Source organism: Vidua chalybeata, chromosome 1 (genome assembly GCF_026979565.1).
Source record: "Vidua chalybeata isolate OUT-0048 chromosome 1, bVidCha1 merged haplotype, whole genome shotgun sequence".
Lineage (NCBI taxonomy): Eukaryota > Metazoa > Chordata > Aves > Passeriformes > Viduidae > Vidua > Vidua chalybeata.
Window position 1 is genome coordinate 25,576,398 of NC_071530.1, and position 21,019 is coordinate 25,597,416.

At 40.4% G+C, this 21,019-nt stretch overlaps 1 protein-coding gene across 2 annotated transcripts; it reads left to right on the forward strand.

Moving 5' to 3' along the window:
* The first annotated feature begins 9,519 nt into the window (after positions 1–9,519).
* C1GALT1 (core 1 synthase, glycoprotein-N-acetylgalactosamine 3-beta-galactosyltransferase 1) lies at positions 9,520–20,654 on the forward strand. 2 transcript variants are annotated; one of them, XM_053956077.1, is made up of 4 exons: positions 9,520–9,591; positions 15,958–16,197; positions 17,838–18,505; positions 19,709–20,654. In XM_053956077.1, exons 2-4 carry the CDS (start codon positions 15,975–15,977, stop codon positions 19,916–19,918), a joined length of 1,101 nt encoding a protein of 366 aa, XP_053812052.1. In that variant the 5' UTR covers positions 9,520–9,591; positions 15,958–15,974; the 3' UTR covers positions 19,919–20,654. The 2 variants fall into 2 exon arrangements, with proteins under 2 accessions (XP_053812052.1, XP_053812056.1); XM_053956081.1 differs by lacking the exon at positions 9,520–9,591 and adding an exon at positions 10,213–10,292.
* The last annotated feature ends 365 nt before the right edge of the window (positions 20,655–21,019 follow it).

Sequence of the window (21,019 nt, forward strand, 5' to 3'; positions counted from 1 at the left end):
ACATTGCTTCTAGCTGGGTTGAGAGAACAGGTGTGCATATAAATATTGGGTGCCATTAGTTGCTAGGAGACTTTCTGCTTTGTGATATGTATCTGAGAATTACCGCTTGGCCACAGAATAAAACCATTTAATAATGGCTGAAAAACTCTGTAAGAAAGTTCCTGATTAATGAATTAGGAAGTGCTTGTCTTAGTTTTGTTTCTAATCAGCTGAGATGAAAGGCTAAAAGGTTTCTCTGAAGGCAAGAGATAAATGAGTAAATAAAAGGTCAAAGTTAACAGTTAACCCAAAGCTAACAGGTAAGTGAATACAATGTAGAACAACCTGGTGCAGCTTCATGTCTCACACTGAACTGGTCACTGTCAGCTCACCTCTCAGTTGAGCATTGCTCGTAAATGAAGTCTGTGTTCCTTATTTTATCCCATTAAAGATGAGTAGCTTTGGTTAATCTGTTGAATGTGGTGCCACCAGTATGCTTGGAAGACTGAAAATATCTAATTTCTGTGAGATTCATGAAATATGTTTGGACAGGAGAAAGAACTGAGGGAAGGGGAGAAGTGGAGGCTGTGCTTAACAAAGGCAGAATGTGAAGGTCTTTTTGCTTTCACAGCAATGACTAACAAATAAACAGCCTGTGTACAGGGGTTTTTACAGGGCATAGTCTCCTGAAGATAGCCCTCATGAGAGGGCTTTTTGCAGGACAGAACACATTTCAGCTGGTTTTGTGATAGTGCCTCTCCCAGCTCTCTAGTCCCATCCTTTGCTCTCACTGGAGCTGTGCAAGAAAACAAGATCTGAAGTGGAATACAATGGCAAGACTCCAATATTAGAGAAAGACTTTCCATTTTCTGCCAGCATCCATTGCACATTCTCTGGAGTTTCTCAGGCAGGAATTCAACACCCTTTGCTGATGGTGAAAGTTGCCACAAGTGGATTAATGGACCAAGTTATTAAGATGGGCAGGACTGTAGAACACTAGAAATTCTATTTGTGTGTCTCAGCACAGACTTACACCAGCCCTTTGCACAGAAATTACTAGAGAAGAGGCATTCTGCACCCTACCAGGCCACCTACTTAGCCACGGACTGTTTAAAATGCTTCACCACCAACAATTTGAAGGATAGCAAAGAAAATGTTGAAACAACTTCTGTTTTTGAAAAATTGAAGATTTTGGCTGTGGGAAGGAGATGTATCTTGTCTACACTTCTATGGCTCCCTTTGCAACCAGTATCCATTTTTAGCTTGGGCCAACTGCTCTCAATCTGGCCTTGAACACATCCTGAATTGTAATAGCAAGACTTGTCTTTTCCTTCTCCTAACTTTTGTAATAATGGAGGTGTGGGAATAGGCAATTCCAGGTTTCCAGATGCCTCAAACTATTCGTTTTTCAGCATTCAGCGACTGAATGTTTTCTAGGACAGGGACTTAGGTTGAAAGCAGAAGGTTGCTCCTCCTAACAGAGCTGCATAGAAAGATCCATATATCATGGATGGCATGGCAGCCCATTACACTGAGAGAGATCAGTGGTGGGCAGGGCTCAGGGAAAGGTAGAAGTCAGTTCCTCCTCCCCACTCACATGGGTTGACATAACAATGTATCTCCTACCTGGCTATCTTTTAAATGTAGAAGCTTCTTGGATAGGCCTACATTCACCTGGCAATTGTTGTAGTGGCAGGTGTTCTGCTAACACATCTGACATCTGAAATGCATGTTTGTATGTCAAGGATATGCACGTGCAGAGAGCAAAGGCCTTTGCCAATATTGGTTTTCCTTCCCCAAGAGATAGTAACAGTATGTGCTCTTAAAGTTTGAAAGCTTGCACTCAAAATCTCAGGCAGAGCCATACTTTAATTCCTGAGCAGAGAAAAAAATGAAAAGAGAAACTGTCAAATTCAAAAGCTGTTTGAAGATCCATAGCTTGAAATAAGGTAGGCTCCCATTTGTATTATTTAGTCTGGCTTTTACCCAGAGGGACTATATCACATGCCAGCAATCTTGCAGCTTTTAAATAACTTATCGACCTAACAGAGCTCTTTGTTCCTATAATTTTGAATTTATTTATTTTTCCATTTTTTCTTGTCTGTTCCTTTCAAAGACATTTAAAGGACATACAGTCTACTTGTCTCTCCTCCAGACAAAATATTTTTTCTCATAGTATAAAAAGTAGCTGTCTCTCCCACTGAGAGTTCGTATCGCTGTAGTCTTTCTTATTTAATACTTTTTCTTTTCTTCCTGCTTAATTATGTTAAGCTTCAAAACAAATAAGACTTGCTCTGACCTCAGACTTAGAGGTCACAGCACTGCTGAGCATAGAAAGAAAATCTTCTCTAGAGCCCGGGCATTCAGGACTTTAGTAAAATACTAGGAAGGCATGGCTAGTGCAGCAGCAAGAGAGAACACAAAGTAAGGTGATTTGTTATTGCCTGCACAAAAGACTAAGCATTTTTCACCACTGTTGCATCCTTTTTTTAACATCCAGCCCTTCCATCATCCCCCATGTTTCTTAGCAGAGACAAGAAGGGGTTGTTGAAAGAGCTCTTGGCCATACAGTGCACATGGCAGGCATGGCATATGGCACACCAATGGCTCTATTGTCCAGGCCAGGACCACAGAGGAATTAAACATTGCTGACTTTAACTCAATAGTGGTCTTGGCTAATGAGAAGGAATCCTGTGTAATTTGTTCTCTTCCTGGGGAGGGGGAGACAGGAACAAACCACAAAACCAAAGCAATATATATATGCTTTTTTAACCACTTACAGAATAAGAAAGCAAAAATAGCTTCTGATATTGACTCTGCAACATAAACCAGCATAATTCTCTAGAGTTCTTAGAACCACAATGGTAGAACTAATTCAAATTCTGGCTCTTTTTCATATAGTAGTAAAGATTAGGTGTCAGCTGAATTAGCATTTAAACTAACTCTTGTAGTCAATACAGCAGGATTAATTCCAAATTACAATCTTCAGTTCACTTTTTCATTGTAATTCACCCATTGTGAAATTTTGCCCCATTCAATAGACGGTTTGTTTAATACAAACAAGATTTCTTTTCACCTAGAATACAGCTAATATTCAGCTGTAAGAGAGATGGTTAGCTGTTATAAAACTGTAACAGCTAAATTCATACTTGAACATATATAATTGAGTTTTAAAATACACTGATATGTATTTTTTTCAGCAGGAATAAATAGCCATAATTTTAATAAAAGGTTATTTTGCGCCCTCCATTGTGCTGCTTTAGTCTTTTAAAGTGTATTTGATGTTGTGATTTGTTTCTGGAAGACAAAAAAAGGGTTCAGTAAAATGTGCTAAAAAGGCACAATTATGTTCTCCTAAGTACAGTTAAGAACAACAGAGGAAGAATGATAACAGTTATTGGACACTACATGATTTTTTTTAAAAGAAATTTAGATGGTCTTTGGTTTATAAAATATTAAGAAACTATTCTAAAATCTGTGAGTGTAGGAGCTCTTTCTCATCACTAGGTCGAGCTATTACCTCAAAATAAGCCATTGCCATGCTAATACTATTGTTACCAGAAACAGAGGTGTAGAACAAATACAACAAAGGTCTGCAGTGAAATAATTGGACTGGTTGATGTAACCTTTGCAGTGTAGAAAATAAATAGCTGCACTATCACACATGGTAAGTAAATTATTTCTGTAAAAGAAAAAAATTTAATAATGAAAGCAATTACCTCCCATTTTCTCACAGAAGCACACATCAAAAGAGAGTTCACTTCTCTAAGTTCACTTACTAAGACACAGTATGTCTTACTAATTGTATTAAATCACCAGCACTGAAGTCTTCAAAGGTTATATAATTATTATAGCTACTTGCGCTCACTTTTTAGTAGGAATTGATTCTGAATTCTGTACAGAAGTAAACTTCTGTTGTTGTCACATAAACAGTAAAATCTGGTGTCTCTCTTCCCAGTTCTTCCCTAGTTAGAAACTAATAACAGACTTCATAAAAATAGTTTTGTCTTTTTACATATAAAGAGACAAAAGAGAAATCTTCCTGATTCAAAAGCAAAGAAAACCAATTCTAAAGGAGCTCAATTGCAATATCCATTCAAAAGGATTAAAAGAACTAAATAGTGAATGACTGCAAAGATGAGTTAGTTCTGCATTCTAATTCTTACTGAACAATATCTCATCTCTTATTGTGGAGGCCAGATAAGAATGTGTTTTCTAGTATTAATGCCAACATTTTTATTAAGCTTTTTTTCCCGAAGAAAAGAAACCTGAGCCAACTAAAATCTTCTGTCAATTCTCATAGAAATACAATTATATAAGAATTGTACTTTATAGCAGCATTACGTTGAATCTTGTTTTAGTTAACAGCAACTCTCAGAATCTCTTTATTTTGCCAGGTACCAGATGGGCAAATGAAAGGATCTATCTGCAAGAGTTGGCTACTCCTCAGTCTGTTCTGAAATTTATCTCTTACTAGAGTTTTTATTATCAAAGAACATATTCTTTTATTTCTACTGTAGGATTTGAGAGATAAAATATCTGCACTTGTCCTGTCTAACTTTTAAGTTGTGTGCAATATGTAAAATAAATGGAAAAACACTTATCTATACAAAAATATATCAGAAACAAGAATAAAGAGAGACACATATTTTTCTTAAGTGCTTAAAGGTTTACAAGGCTATTTCTACAAATAAATCAGAGCCAGAAAATAAGGTATGGGAGGCTAATTATTAATACACTCATTGGCATGATGTATGTCCCTGCCAGGTAGTATTTCCTTGAGAAAATCTCTGGGCAAGGTAATGAAGTAACGGTTGCCAAGAGTTACTTCTAAAGAACAACATGGTCAAGGATGAGATTTGGGTCCATCCAGAAGAATCCCAGCAGACTTCTTAAGCAGTCACTGGTTCTCTGTGCCTGCCCATTGTGGAGGATCTGAAACGGTACATCACACCATGATCAATACGATCAAGTGAAGCTGATTTATTTCACAAAAAAGGCTATATTTATACTGTGTTCTACTGTTCACGCGCCTTAAGCTAATACATGATTAGCTAGCCCTAACTGTTCACACGTCTAATGTTAAAAGCTGATTGGATTACTTCTCCTCTTCACGCATCATGCTCTGGTCGTCTACTCTGCTCTTCCATCTTGCTTCACGTCCTGGACTTGTTTACTTCTTAGCTCTTCTTTTCTTGCCCTCAAGGACACTCCAACATCGCTGATTATTCTGTTGCCATGAAGGCTGGGTTGTGCATCTATTAAAAGTGCCCATTGTCCTGGAAGAAATCCTGCAAAAAATCCTCAACAGCCCATCATGTTCCACAGCACTGAAAATGAGTGTAGTTTTCTCCATTTCATGATACAAAAATCTCATTCTGATGGGCAACAACACAGCTTTCCATTTACTTTGAACTGAAAAATTGTAAAATATATCTGTCAAAGAATGGTCCCTGGCACTGTTTCATCTTTAGAAACACAGCTGTAGAGCGTTTTGAAGTGGGCTATGGGGCAGGTCTGTAAGCAGGATAGAAACATTGTGACAAGTGCTTTTCTTGCAGAGTCTCCAGAATGAGAGCCCATTACATTTTTCTGGTATTTCCAATGAAAATACAAAGATATTTAATATTTTTTATTTTGATAACAAAAAAAAATTCCCTTTACTTCAAACTTTTTAGAAGTGTTCTTTTGAATTTTGCATTTTTATCAGGATCCGGTGATTAATTCCACTTGAAATGTACAGCCTGAGTTTTTGGCACACACTGAATACTAATCTACACTGAATACCAATCTGGAAGTTCACAATGGCTTGTTTTAAGTCAATTATTTGTAGCAAGGAGATCTGGTTAGCAGGAACAGCAGCATAGAGATTGTACAATTGTTTAAATGAAGACAGAACTTCTAACTTCATTGATCAGTAATGTGAATTATTCCACTCCTGGCAGCTCCACTATTGTTTGTGCAAGAAACACAGTGGGTAAAGTTCCTTGTCATAACAGGATGTCAGACTTTCAGCCAGCTCGTGTTCTTATTGGTAAAAGGAAGGTGGGGTTATACACTCGTACTTCTTTATTATAGTTAGATACACTTTATCTCACACAGTAATCTTACTAGAGGAAATAATTTAGCTTTACAGCTCCTTATATGGTTCTGATTGTTCCAGGACACACCACCAAATTGATGTGTCCTGCCCAAAGTCAAGTGGGCAAAGGTGTGGTGGTAAATTGAAACTCCATTCACTTTTCTAAAGGCCTTTGTTCTGTTCAAGGAATTAGGGTTGGTATGTGTAATTCTCAAACTTGATCTGGTCCAGTGTGCCTGCAACTACAATTTGTGAGTTCATAAGTGGGCACAGAATGGATAATAGGTTTTTTAGAGAATAATGGCCTTACTAAATCTGAATGGTCAAGTTGGTGTGATCTTTTATAAATAATATTAAACAAGTAAGGCATTCAATTTAATCTGGCTGTCTGATCAAATAAGAGTGAAAAGAAAACACAAAAGTAGCTTTCTCAAAATACATGGAAATTACTTATATAATATATATTTTCATGATCTTGCTAATGACCTGTAAAAGCAATAAATGGCCTCAATATAAGACTATTTAAAATTAAACAAAATGTTAAAAAAAAAATCATTCCTTAACAACCATTGGCTTGTAGAAAGCTATCTACAGAAGGCAATCAGTTTCACCACAGATATTTATTAGATACCAATTACATATTGTTTTGGTTTGAAAAGACAGGTGTTTTCTAAGGAAGGCAAGAGCCCTCTTTGAAATGGAAAATGTAAACCCCCTCCCTTTGAATTATTATAATTTTTGAAATTAAGAGGTTCTTAGGAGAGATATGGGAATAGGAATAACAGTTCTGTACTAGGAAAATTTAAAATTACATTACATATGTAATAGTACAAACAAAAACACTGACAGAGTCAGAATACAGCTTGACACCCTGTGGGTCAGGGTGTTGGTAGCAGTCAGGTTGAATGGTGGCTGCAGTCCTGGAGTGACAGATGTCGTTCTGTTGAAGTAGTGATCCTGTAGAAGGATGTAGTTTTCTCCTGAAGGTCAAGTGGTGGTGTAGATGGGCCTGGTCTTTCTCTGGGAATTCAGTGGAGAAGAAAGTTGCTCTTCTTGGAATTTAGTGGGGAAAGGCTGTTCCTCTGGGAATCCAGTGGAAAAGGCGGTTTCTGTTGTTCTAAATCCAAGATTATATCTAGGTTGGAATACTCGGTTCTTCTCTCTGGGCAGAGTATCTCATAATGGGATGATGTGATTTTTATCAGTCATGCAGTGACATTCAATGACTCATTAATAGAAGGTATCTCCCTGGAAGGAGGATTGGTTGTGGAAGAGATAAAGTAAACTGCCCAATTAACAGAGGATAACTACCCTACTTTTAACAGATGGTAATTAAATACACATCCAGCTAAACTTGAGACATATATTTAAAAGATACGTCTGTAGTCAATGAATCGCCAAATTGCAGAGCCTCACAGCAGCTGTTGCATTTTGCTTTCTGCCTTAATTTTGTGTGAGCTTTCCTATCTAAACGCTGTGTTTCCAGACTCCCCTGCACAGAAATGGGGGAAGTTGAGAGCAGTAGCTGATCTTTGAGTGGCCTTTTATGGAAGGTCTGTACTCCTGAGTGCCTTCCAGAGGGTGTAAGCACTGAAATGCCCAGAGAATTATGTCACAGAGACCTCCCTAGTGATGAGCAGAGGGATTAAGGGCCTGCTACTCTGCTTTTGCCCTGCTCAAAACAGCTGTTATGTTGAATATGGCTGGCCCTCCTAGGTAGGGGAAGGTGTATGAAAAAAGTGTGGCACTTTTGCATAAATATATGGGCCACAGTCCTTGATAGATAGTCCTTGATAGAGCAACTCTTGTGTTGCAAGACCAGGGTTTAAAGTTCACCAGGCAAAATGGAAATCTTGTATTCAACACAGACATGCTGCATTATCTGTAATATAAAGCAGTTTGAAAACTTTGCTTAATCTATTTTGGGAATTTAAAGTATGAACTGAACATGAGATGGACAGTAATTCTATCCAAATTTGGTAGGGGTGAAAAAAAGGGAAACAAGAAGATAGATACATATTTGTTTGTTTGTTTTACAGCCTTTGCAATTGCCATTGTCTTTGTTATTGTTTATTGTTGATTTTCTTAAAGCCAATGAAACTTCTGTCCTACAAGAAGCCTGCCCTTTCTTCTGATGAAACTAGTTCAAAAAGATACTATTCACCAAGTTGCTTGTAATTTTTATTTAAACGGTGTAGCAGAGTGGGATGGGGCAGGAATGAGAAACTATGACCCAGAGTAATGTGGGAGCTTCCTAAATTGGTACGTTCAGCATCTCCTAAATGACTCAAGGCCACACTTCAAGTACTGGGTCTAGCTGTGGGTCTCTCGCTTCAGGAAAGACATTGAGGTACTGGAGCATGTCCAGAAAAAAGCAATGGAGCTGCTGAAGAGTCTGAAGAGCAAGTAATATGAGGAGCAGCAGAGGGAGCTGGGGGGTTTTAGCCTGGATAAAAAAAAGGGTCAGGGGAGACCTTATCAGCCCAAAGCTGCCTGAAAGGAGGTTGAAGCCAGGGGAAGGCCGTGCTCTTCTCCTGGGCAACCAGTGACAGGACAAGAGGAAGTGGCCTCAAGCTGCACATGGGGAGGTTCAGATTGGACATCATGAAAAATTTCTTAATGGAAGGGATTGTTAAAGATTGGAATGGACTGCCCAGGGAGGTATGGAGTCACTGTCCCTGGAGGCGTTCAAGAAACGACTGGATGTGGCACTTAGTGCCATGGTCTAGTTGACAAGGTGGTGTTTGGTCATAGGTCAGACTCGGTGATCTTGGAGGTCTTTTCCAGCCTAAATGGTTCTGTGATTCTGTGTGACCCATTGTCCAGAGAAAAAGTAAAAATAGATATGAAAATGGAGATGAAAGGGCACACCCCTGGGGTGATAATTGTTTTGGGGAGACAGAAGGAAAATACACAGATCTACAACTATGATGAGGGAAACCTATGGTTTGGACAGAACCCATGGACAGGCTGGAGGAAGGATGGAGAAGAAGAGCAGGAAAACCAAGAACAGTGTGTGCAGTGACCTCCATTTACAGAAACACTAATGGCCCTCAGCATGGATCAGTCCTTCTCTTCACATAACTGCACCCAGTACTTAAAAAAAACCACACACAAATCCCCCAAACAAATCACAACACAAACCTTCTATCTATTAACTGCAGAGCGCCATTATCTACCTAGTGCTTGCAAAATGCTATTTTTTTCAGTTACACTGTAATGAAAAACACCTTCCAAATCTAAAATTCCTGTTATTTAATGTTTTTTTCCTAAGAAAATCACCGACAGATAAACGTCAAGAGCTGTTGGAAAGGTAGGCAACGTTAGCACACGGAGTTAAGAAGCGATTGCAGAGGGTTCGGTATCCTAGCAACATCCCTTGCAGTTGCCTAATGGTATTTTGGAAGAGCAGCGGCTCCAGACCGGCTGAAGTGAGGGAAATGAGGGGCTGGAGCGCAGCGGAGCTCCGCAGCCCGGCCTAAGCGCCCGGCACTGCCGCTTCCAGGCAGGACCAGGCAGGCGAGAGCGAGGTAACGCGGTGGAAGGGCGGGTGGACAGCGCTGCCCGGGCATTTCCCCGCTGGCCGTGCCCGCGCAGGCACCGCCGGAGCGCCGCGCCGCTTACCGACTGCTGGGAGCGCCGGGGAGCTGTCGCTTTACGCTCCTCAGACCCTCCCGCGCCCTCCCCTTCCCCCCGGGACATTTTTTGGAGGGGCCAAGTCCGGGCCGAGCCACCGCGCGCTGCGGCTTCGGCCTGGGGTTCCCGCCCTCGCCCATCGCCGCACGCCGGGAGACGCGGGCGCTGCTCGCGGCCTGGCCCGGCGACGTGGCCGGGCTCCCAGCGGATGGGGAGGAAGGGGCGGATTCCCGCGGCCGCGCGGGGGGGACGCGGCGGGAGCGCCTCGCCGCTCCCGCGCCAGGAGCGCAGCGGGCGCGCGCTGCCACGCGGCGGAGCCTCCGCCGCGGCGGGAACGGGGTTAAAGCGGCGCGTGCCGGGAGGGCCCCGCCCCCAGGCCGCTCGCCGGCCAATGAGCGGGCGGCGGGGCGGCGCCGCTCCCGCGCCCGCCCCGGGGTGGCGCGCGGCACGGCAGGGCACGGCGCGGGGCGGCCGCGCGATGGGGCCGGCGGCGGCGCGGGCCGGCGGGGGCCGGGGCCTGCCCCGCGCGCGGCCACAGGGTGCCCGCGCGCCGTCGCGCGGCTGAGCGCGCTCCGGGATCCCGGCGGCCCGAGAGGTGAGCGGGGGCGGGGCCGGGCCTCGGGGGGCAGCGTCCCGTCCGCGGGGGCGACGCGGAAAAAGGCGCCGAGAGTGCCTCCTCTCCGCGGGGACGGGGCGGGAGGAGGCGGCCGGGGCGCTCCGTGTCACCCCGGCGGCGAGAAGGGTGCCCGCGGCTGCAGGAACGGCAGGTGCCCGGCTGCGCGCCCGGGAGCGAGAGGCGCCGGAGCAGGGGCATCCTTGGAAAAGCGCGAGTCCCTCGGAGCCCAGCGGAGGGAGCAAGGTGCCCGGGGAGCCGGGAGCCGCTGCTCCCGCCCCCGCAGCGGGGACTTCCTGGGCGGACGTTCGTAGCGAGGGCTGGGCTGGGAGAGGTCTGGGAAGCCGTGCTTCGGCCATGGGCACTTGTTGCCAAAGGACGGCGTCAGCTTTTGGAATGAGGAAGGAGGAGCCAAATTTTCTTCCAGCTCACCGGTACTGTGGATTGTTACACGTCTCGTTTCAGTGCAGTTGTTGGCCTCCTATGCCGAAGTACCTTACTCTGATGGTTTGTATTTTCTGGTAGAACAAGCAGGAATTATTGTGAAAGAAACGCTTATAAAATTAGATATTTGAAGTGGAAAGATACGGTCTGTGCTTAGTCGATAGGAAACTGTAGAGGCTCACAGAAATCCTAGATGCAGACATTAGCAAATGCACAACTTGTGCATTTAGCAGCATTTCAGAAGCATATGAATATATACAGAGTAACTAGCAATATATGTGACTTAAGGAAGACAAGGCATCTTTGCACAGCTAACTACTTTTTTTTCCTACATTTTGGTCTAATTATTCTGATGTGTTGCTTGACTGGTAAGGACGTGGTGGTAGAGATCAATTTCATTGCTAATTATGCAGCTCTCAAAGGACATTTAAATTGTTTCATCATGGGGCCTCAGAGCTTCCCCCTTGATTCCTAAGTAAGAGATACAGAAAAGAATCAGCCCTGTATGTGGGTTTAACTTAATCGAATCTTAAAGTGATTATGGAATGATAGTGCGATAAACATGTTTAAAATTAGAATTATGTTCTGCATTCTGTAAATTTCAAAATCCCAGATTTGATAGTTACAGAGGGTTTTTTTTTTTTTGTTTGTTTGTTTTTTCGTTGTTATGTTGTTTTGGGGTTGGGGTATTTCCACTTGTTTGTTTGGTATTTTTTTTAATGTGTTTCTGTACATGTTCCTTCGAGTTTGTGTAAAAGTATTAATTTTCAAAGTGGTTGGGTTGTTTTCTTTTGGTGGTGGGGCCAAGCTCTTGCCATTTATTCATATTGCATGGTTTTCCCTTAAATTTCCATTGGCTTGTGGAAGTGATTTTAAAACCCTTATTGGAACAGCAGGGTGAGGGCAGTAATTTAGATTAACATGTTCGAAGGCTCACCAGCAGGATGCACAGAGGCACAGGCTCATCAGAGGAGTCAGCCCCTGGTTCTGTCACTGGGGAGCCACCAGCCCCATTGCCCAGGTGTGATGTGCAGCAGGAGAGGTCCCCAGGAGGGCTGTCTGGAACAGCTTACGAGATCAGGGGGGCTAACTGCCTAGAAAATATGGGTCACATGGGATGCAAGAGAAAAGCATCTTGTGACTGCACAAAATTATGGAGTGCTCCTGGGAGGGACTAAAGGAAGGTGGTTTGAGGAGGAAGAAGTATGGGAAAACAAAAGAGCCTGGTCAGTTAGAAACAAGTGGCTGGTCGGTCTGTTTGACTGTGTCCTAGGCCAGATTGCCAGAGTTTGTCCTTTTTCCTCATTAAGGTGCCTTTCTAGCTATTTTGTTGGGCGAGAGGACTCTGTGCCCTATTCTCGTGTGCATACTGAGCTCTAAGTGCCAGCAACTGGAGAAGCACAGTAAGTTCTAGGGACATTTGTGTCTGGTGTGCCAGCAGCTGGAGGGACTGGAGTGAGTGAGGCCCTAAATGCCCAGCAGCTGGAGCGGGGAGACACAGGGGTTGGTGTGTCTGCAGTGCCCGTAACTGGGGAGAGTGGAGCGCGTGGGTACAGTCTTGGCAAGGATGCCAGTGTGTGGTTGCCAGTGTGTGGTTGAGTATCACACCGGGCTAGCCAGTGAGTAGGATTAAGAGGCTTGGGAGCCAGGCTTAGAGGCAGCTGTAAGTGTGGGACAGGTACTAGTGAGATCAGAGGGTCAGCAGCTTGACAAGGAGCAGGGCTCTGGGGAGTCTGAGGATTCAGGCTTGGTTGCTGGATAGGTTGAGGGTCTGACACCAGTTGCAGAGGGATCCACGTTGTGTGTATGTGTATATTCCACAGTAGCAGGCCTTTGTCCTGGGCAGCTATGGGGAGGAGCAGCATAAGGCCAGGCCATGTTTGTGTCTGCATGAACACTTGTTTTTATCTGTGCTGATCTCTGTGGTCAGCCATGTGTATATGCATCTTTGCATGCACAGCTATGGGAATACATCCTCAGCCTGGCTGGATCTGGGCACATGGAACTGCAGCGGCCTTATTGTCAGTGGGCTGCCAGGTTCAGCAGCCCCTATCACAGGAAAAATAGTTTTTCTGTAAGCTTGAAAATGTAGAAATTGTTGACTCATGAAACTTAAATTTGGAACCAAATCTTAAATGACTGTTACATTGTGATAGAGTTTGAAAATATTTGTTGTTTTGATTGATGTGAATAGGGCTACCTGCATGAATATCTAAGTACCTGTATTTATTTAAGCTTCCATGATAGAGCAGTGGAGCATAAATTAAATTCAAACCTAGCCTTTTATTGTAGGTGTTTTTTAACATAGTGTATTTTTTAACTCAAGAAGTAAAAATAGACATTTCCTTCTCTGAATGTCATAGACTCGTAGCATCACAAAATGGTTTGAGTTGGAAGGGAGAAGGGACCTTTAAAAATCATCCAACCCCTTTTAAAGTGCAACTCCCTGCCATGAGCAGGGACACCTCACATTAGATCAGGTTGCTTGAAGCCTCATCCAACCTGGCCTTAATTGTTTTGCGTGTCTTCCCCCTGAATAAATCTGTGTGTAGAGGAGAATATCAGCAAGGAGTGGTGATGTTTATCATCTGACAACTGACCTTGCTTTTAGGCATTTTCTGATTCTTCTAGTGTAATGCTGTAGTGTTCAGTTATTTTTGCTGTCAAGTTAAATGACTCAATTTATGTGAAATATCAAGATATCATAAAAAATGAAATTTTTTTTCCTGTTTACTGTTGGAGTTTATAAACATGTGGATATACACCCACACATGTTTATAGTAACCCATTCTGTTGGTATAAAATTGATAGAATGATAAGTAGATTATTTTAGATTGAAAACTGTAGCTAGAGGCATTTTGTATTAAATATGAAGTACAGCTACTGCCTGCCCTGAGAAATCATCTTTGTGTGTGAAGTACTGCCAAATCAGCTTCTGATTTCCAATGTGATGGGTGCACTTTTTTCATTTTTCTGCACATTTAATTTTTTTCTATAGAATTCAGTTGTACATAATTTCATACTTAAATGAGCAGCAATTATTTTCAAGTTATTTTCATTTTTTTCTCTCCTAGCAAGAGTAATTTTAAGAGCTGTTGGAGCAGATAACTGAAATTCTATGGCAGAAAGACACCTAATATTGAAAAGTAGAACAATGGAAACCTTTTTTTCTAGAAGGTGGTATAGGTACCTTGTGGGCATGCATGTGTTTGTATATTTCCCCACTTTGAATATACCAAAAGAAGGCACTGTTTTATTTTGGCCATCTCCCTGTGTGTGTTGCAAATTTTGAGGGGATTTTGTGGTGATAGATGGGGAAAGCAAAAACAAAAAAATAATCTTAGTACAGCAGATCCTTTGCATTGTCATAGGCTGCTTGTATGCATGGGCTTTTGGATAAAGGTTTTGGGAGTTTTGCCTTTTTTTTACCTGATCAATTTAGTGGTGTAAAAGACAATAGAAATAAAGCTGTAAACCATGTAATTTTTTTCAAGGCCTGGGTCACAAATGATTATACAGTCAGTTTTTTACTTTGTGACATGATGTCTAAAGGCAGTCACTTGTCTCTACCAAGATGTAATACTGAATTTAGGGAAGACAATGTGCAATTAAAAAATTGCATAATGTGCTTGTTCATATTAAAGAACTACAGCTCCTTATCAACCACAGTTATAATCATTTATATATATATATATATATGTATATATATACACCCTTATATGCACCCTGTACATTTCTTGATTTTTATTTTGTGCTTTGAGTTGTGTTTTCAATTTTCTTTCCTTTTTCTAGCAGTGTGGAAAGAAAACCATTACCACACGTGAGAGCTGCTTCACGCTCAAATGTTCTCGATCTGCATGTGTACAGTAAATCTGGTGGATTTCTGAAAGTGCCAACCTAACAACATGCACACACGTGTTCCATCCTTTGCTCTCCCTTCAGGAGAGCAGAAGAACAGACAGAAAGCTGGAATTTGGAGTATTGGTGTGTTGCTGCCCAGTGATTCATGCAGCTTGCTTGGGGACACACTGTTTCCAATACACTGCCCAGGCAGTGAGAGGAGGGAGTGCAGGCTAAATGAGTTGTTTTGCTGGCTGCAGCTCTTCTCTGATCGATGGTTTTCATTGAAGCTCTGTGCAGTCCATAATCTTCTTTTTTGGGCTCCCTCATGAACTAAATTGCTTTCTGCTCACTGTCATTAATAATGATCCTAATGGAGGGAACATCATTGACTTGTTTGTAAGGCTCTGGCTTGAATTCAGTGTGTATTTAATAGTCAATGTTTTTGTAGTTTAGTCATGAGTTATTAGAAAATAGCTCAACTCTTTTCAAAGGTCAACAACCCTCAACAACTGAAATTGGTTTTCAAGTGTTTAATATGTTAAAATTCACACTTGTTTTTGATGCATAGCACTCCCTTTATGCAGGAATAGCTGCTTATTTGGTTTAATAAAAATGGTCAGCCAAGTCCTGTAGTTTTTGAGGAGCAAGGGTGTGGCTGATATGGTGTTTTTATTACTTCAGTACAGTTTTTGAAATGTAGAAGAGGCTTCAAGGCTGATGTACTTTCTTCTCTTCCTTTGAAAAATTAGTGTTTCTATATGAAAATTCAGATGTTGTCTTACTCTTTTTTGTCAAAGTCAGTCCTCAGTAATTCCTAAAAGTGTAAGGACAACTGCTCTACTTTGGGAGTAGATTTGCTTTTATAACTCTTTGAAATCTGCTTGTGATTGACATATGTTAAGAATTCCTGTTATATACATGTGGCTGGAGTTTTAAGAACATCTTGTGACCATTTTGTATCTTGACCTGTAGATTGCCATTGATCATCATCTTTTAGCTTCATAAAAGATTTTTAGGTATTACATTTAAAAGTTCAGTTTTGTAGGCTGAAGAGAATAAAAAAGTGTACGTATATTACAGTTTTATAAAGCTACTGCACTTCAGTGTATACATTCTTGTTTAAATGTTGTATAAATGTAATTAATATGTGTTTTATGTGCAGCCACTATCAATGGATGTACAATTTTATATTGATATTTGCATTGCTCTTGTACTTAAATTTCTGTGCAAGCCAGAGGGAGCTGAAACTGAGCTAGAACTGGGTTCTTTGCTTTCAGAGATTTAGTCCTTGATTTCTTCCTATAGTTTTAGATTTGATTTCTCTGTTAAGTCTAATGTATTTTTCATTTGGTTTTGACAGTGTCTCACCTTCAGGAGATGGCCTCTTCGAAGTCTTTGGTGAACCTTCTAACCTTCACTTTTGGCTCAGCAATAGGATTTTTTGTCTGCTATCTTCTGTTTAACATTATACTAGAAGAACAGGTTAAGGTCCAACCTCATGTTCTTCACAATGATCCACATGGGCAACACTCAGCAGATACTGACAACAATCAGCTGCAAGGACAAATGAATTTCAATGCAGATGTTGGACAGCATAAAGGTATTTTGTTACACCTGGCTGATTAGCAAATGTCCTCCCTTTTCATGCATTGCAAAACATTGCTTCTTCACTGCCAAGAATTTATATGAATCATTTTCATTCAGTTTCCTCACGTTCAGGTTGCATCTAAACTTTTTTCTCCTGAGGTCTACTGAATGGTGGTTTTCTTTGTTTACATTTTTATTACAGTAGTAATTTTTTTTCCTTAGAGTCCAACTGTTTGTCCAACTTCTGTATCCAGACATGTCTGGAGCATTAACTTCTCAAATGAACTATTGACACCAAATGGCAGTTTTGCTAAGCAGATATCTTTGCTAGCATTGTAGATGTGGCTGGGTTGCTTTTTACCCTTAAGAAGCTAATTTTGGACCACTTCTAACTTTTGATCTAGCCTCTAAGATAAAGCTAAAATAAAATTTTTTAAAAAATGCTTTTTGGTATGATTAGTAAAACACAGAATTGAAGCAGGGGTGCAAAGGGAGTCAATGTGGGCATGATTTGCTAAGCTGATTAAACAATAGTCCAGTCACAGATTGCTGTTTGCAGTCAAAACCAGAGAAATTCTCTTGCACTCTGTTTTTTTCTTTCTAGAGAAGGTAGACCCATCCAATACTTCAGGAATACTTTTACACTTGATATATTTCATTAAATGAGTTCATTCTAAATCCCAAATACAGAGAATATTTGAGTAGGGACAGCTTGGATGAGAAAATTGCACTGCAATACATTTGCTGAAGATGTTAGTAAGTAACTTGTTATTTAGACATATTTAGACTCCAGACGTTGTAAGATGAGTGTGTGAGTGTTTTGCATGTAGTCGTAGAACTTCGTTAGAGAAATCTGATCTATAGTTGCATAAAGTGTAAGCAGGAATATATTAGTACCAATTACGCAGATTTTACTGTCCATTAAATATTCTTTTACATGAGTTAAAATCTTTCTGTATGTATCAAGTGAAAATGTTTCTTTGAGAGCAATGAATGCTTTGAAAAACATTGTTTCACACCTCTGATAACTGTCTTTATTCTGCTGGATTGGTGCAAATAAAAATGTTATCAACAGTAACAGTAGTTTCATAGTATCCTAAATTACTTAATCTGATAAATTATTTCTGGTTTACCATTTGCTTTATTATTAAAACTTATTTTGCTGGTTTAGAAATATTCATTAGGCTTTGTTAGTTAACATGAACATATATAAAAGAGCTTATTAGCTTTTTGACCTTTCTGTGTTGTAATAATTAAGTTGTATTCATTGTGAATGGCAAAAATACGGTTTTAAAATTTTCATTAATCTTCCAAGACCATAAAGAGGTTGCCTCTGAGCAGTTTTTATGTAGAAATCAAGGTTTGCTAAAGCCACACTTTCATGAACAGACACCCATTTTGATATGACTCTTACACTCTCCTTTATCTTGTGAAATTGAAATAGCTTTAAGAATTTTAATCTTTGAGAGTCTTGTTTATTTCCTTCCAGAATCTAGCATGGAGTTCATTAATTGGTACATTTGGAAGCAAAAGCCTCTTTTCTGTCTGCATGTCTTTTCTATCTAGAAACAGTATCTGAGGAGGGAGGAGGTTGCTGTTAGTTTGTTTGGCAATCATGTCTAATATCGTTTTACAACTTTCCTCTTTTTTTAGATGAGGATAAAAATATTGCAGAAGGACTGTATCACAAGGTGAAAATACTGTGTTGGGTCATGACTGGACCTCAAAATCTAGAAAAGAAAGCCAAGCATGTTAAGGCCACTTGGGCTCAACGCTGTAATAAAGTGCTTTTTATGAGCTCTGAGGAAAATAAAGACTTCCCAGCTGTGGGCCTAGAAACCAAAGAAGGCAGGGACCAACTCTACTGGAAGACTATTAAAGCTTTCCAATATGTATATGACCATTATTTTGATGATGCTGATTGGTTTATGAAAGCAGATGATGATACATATGTTATATTGGACAATTTGAGATGGCTTCTTTCAAAATACAGTCCTGAACAACCAATATACTTTGGAAGAAGGTTTAAGCCTTATGTGAAGCAGGGCTACATGAGTGGAGGAGCAGGGTATGTTCTGAGCAAAGAAGCTCTGAAGAGATTTGTTGCTGCATTTAAAACGAACAAATGCACTCACAGTTCCTCTGTTGAAGATCTGGCACTAGGAAAATGCATGGAGATCATCAATGTGGAAGCAGGAGATTCTAGGGATACAAGTGGTAGAGAAACCTTTCATCCATTTGTTCCAGAACATCACTTAATCAGAGGATACCTACCAAAAACATTCTGGTACTGGAATTACAATTACTATCCTGCTGTAGAGGTAAGTCCTGAGGAACCCAGTATCCATTTTGTCAAGTGCATCTTATGATGTGTGTGAGCATGTGATGTGTGAATTAGAATTAGGTGGAAGAATTCAAAAACAGGATTTGGAATTTTTTACATATTAAGGCTGAAAAAGAGTCTGCTTCTTCAGTAGATTTTTTTTTTAATTGTAAAGCAGCAGTCTGTTTTTATACTTGTATTCAGCAGCTAAAGCATTTCTGTAGCTTAAACCAGCTGTATGATACTGTATTTAGTGTGTCAGGAGGCAGCAGCTTTAGCTACGGCTGCAGTGCATGGGTGGCTGAGCTGTGGACAGCTCCATCTGTAACTGATTCAGAATGGAAATTGCCTGTGTGGTCCTGTCCTGTCATACCTGTGCTTGGATAGAGACTACTTCATCTGAAGTCAAGCTATATAGATCAAACTTCATAAGTATTGAAAGAATGACAGTTACATAGCAATTTTTCTCTTTGGTGTCCTTAAATATTTAATCTTAGTTCCAGTTGGATTTGAAATATTAGCAACTCTGCGATTAAAGCTGCTGAAAAAAGAAACCCCAAAACTGTGCTCCAGGAAAGTGTTCTCAAATTTGAGCTACAAAATATAAGTTGTGACAAATGTGTTAACAATGATCCTGTAGCTCTTAATAATGTCAATGAAATCAAGACATTTAAAACAAATTTCTGCAGTTGCTTGTAACAACTTTTTATGAGTAGGAAGTTAGATTCTGACAATACTGCCGAACTGTATAATATGTCAACACAAACAGGTGCAGGTACAGACACATTTTGCTTATACATTCTGTCTGGATGCTGACATAAGTAACAGGCATTTATTGTTTCATATATAAATGTTACTCATTTATGCCTGCTTGCTACTTCTTGGTGCTGTTTAAACACCAGCATCAAAAATTAAGTATGGAAAAGCAGAAAATCTCTGACGTTAATTAGGGCATCTAGTTTTTTCACTGGCTTGATCACAGAAGCAAGAGACTTTGTCACCTTCATTTTGGAAAGATGCCTTGGCAGATATGTCTGGTACATTTTGCTTGCCTAACATTAACCTTTGAAGTATATGTATGACTGATAGTAGTGAATTTCTTACCATTAAATCAAATATTTCTTTGAATTCTCCCCAGATCTTTAATCCAGGGCATACTTTGTAATTCTTGCTGATTGTTTTGCTTTGTTTTGTGTTTCAGGGTCCTGGATGCTGCTCTGATCTAGCTGTTTCATTCCACTATGTTGACTCTGTGACTATGTATCATTTGGAATATTTGATTTATCATCTTCGTCCATATGGGTATTTGTATAGGTACAATCCTGATTCGTCAAAGAATTCAGAAGAGCAGAGCAAAAATGAAGCACTGGAGAATAATCAAAAGCTAAAGCAAAAAACTTCTGAGAGCTAACTGGACTTGAAAAAAACCAAAAAGAAGCCAGTACAATGAGTAAGAGTTTCCTCAAACTTGTGCATGAAGCTTGTGGACTGAAATCACTCCTGGCAATTTTTACTTCAGAAATCAAGTTGTCACTGTGCATACAATAGAGTCTGGTGTTGGCTCTGACTGCTTGGGATAGTGTGACCTTGCAGCGCTGCCCACGAAGATTTGGGGCCCTAAAGCTGTGAAATTGGAGGTTGCTCTGGTACAATAATATTTGGGAGAGTTTGTATGAAAACTGTAAGTGGACTGGTTCACAGATGATCGTACCCTATTTCTGTTCCTTTTTCTGTTCTCCTCTTCTCCTCTTTCCTTTCCATTAAGTCAGTTCTAATATTAGAAATTGGATGCTGCCCAGTCAAACACATCAAGATGGCTTTCTGAAGTATTCTCAACATCTTGAAGTTACTTTGCGTACCTTGCCCTAAAAGTAAGGCAGAGACACAGAATTGGATTCTCCAATCTGCTTTGCCTTAACAATAGAGTGGCAGAATTTCACCCATAAGATTAATCTGAATTGTTTCAGAAACAGAATTCACTGCTATGAATTACTTATAAAGTTTTAAATTCTGTTGTGCAAAACAATATGAAGTTCTGGGGAGGAATACTCTTCTGATGAGTAATCAGAAACAGTTACTGTTTAAATTAAATTGCTGAGGTCATACAAGCTGCTTACATATTTGCCTGTGGCTTTTTTTTTTTTTTTTGTTTTATTAACTTATCCTTTTGGTTGAATGGATATAAAGATTTGTCTTAGCATTTCTCAGCCTAAGGTAGATGCTTTTGAAAACAGAAGTCTGTCTTCCATCCCACCTGCCACATAAACTAGGAAGACTAGTATCTTAGTGAAGTTGCATTGTAACTTGGTTTCAGCCACTATTATAATTAGTTTGTTTCCATTTTAGTTTTCACTAGAGGTTAAAATTTTCAGATACAGAAATGTCCTATTTTAAAACTGCACCAAAGCAAGTTTATTTGGTTGAAGTACTTAATTTCACTTTTCTGAACATTTTTTTCTTCCACTTGAAATTTTTTTTCTGTATCTGCTTCTTATTACCTTTTTTCAGCACA

Excerpts from the sequence above, each read along its gene's own strand:
- C1GALT1 (XM_053956077.1), top strand. The coding sequence starts at position 15,975 with ATGGCCTCTTCGAAGTCTTTGGTGAACCTTCTAACCTTCACTTTTGGC. Across the intron at positions 16,198-17,837 it reads AGATGTTGGACAGCATAAAG|ATGAGGATAAAAATATTGCA; the intron begins GTATTTTGTTAC and ends CTCTTTTTTTAG. Across the intron at positions 18,506-19,708 it reads ATTACTATCCTGCTGTAGAG|GGTCCTGGATGCTGCTCTGA; the intron begins GTAAGTCCTGAG and ends TTTGTGTTTCAG.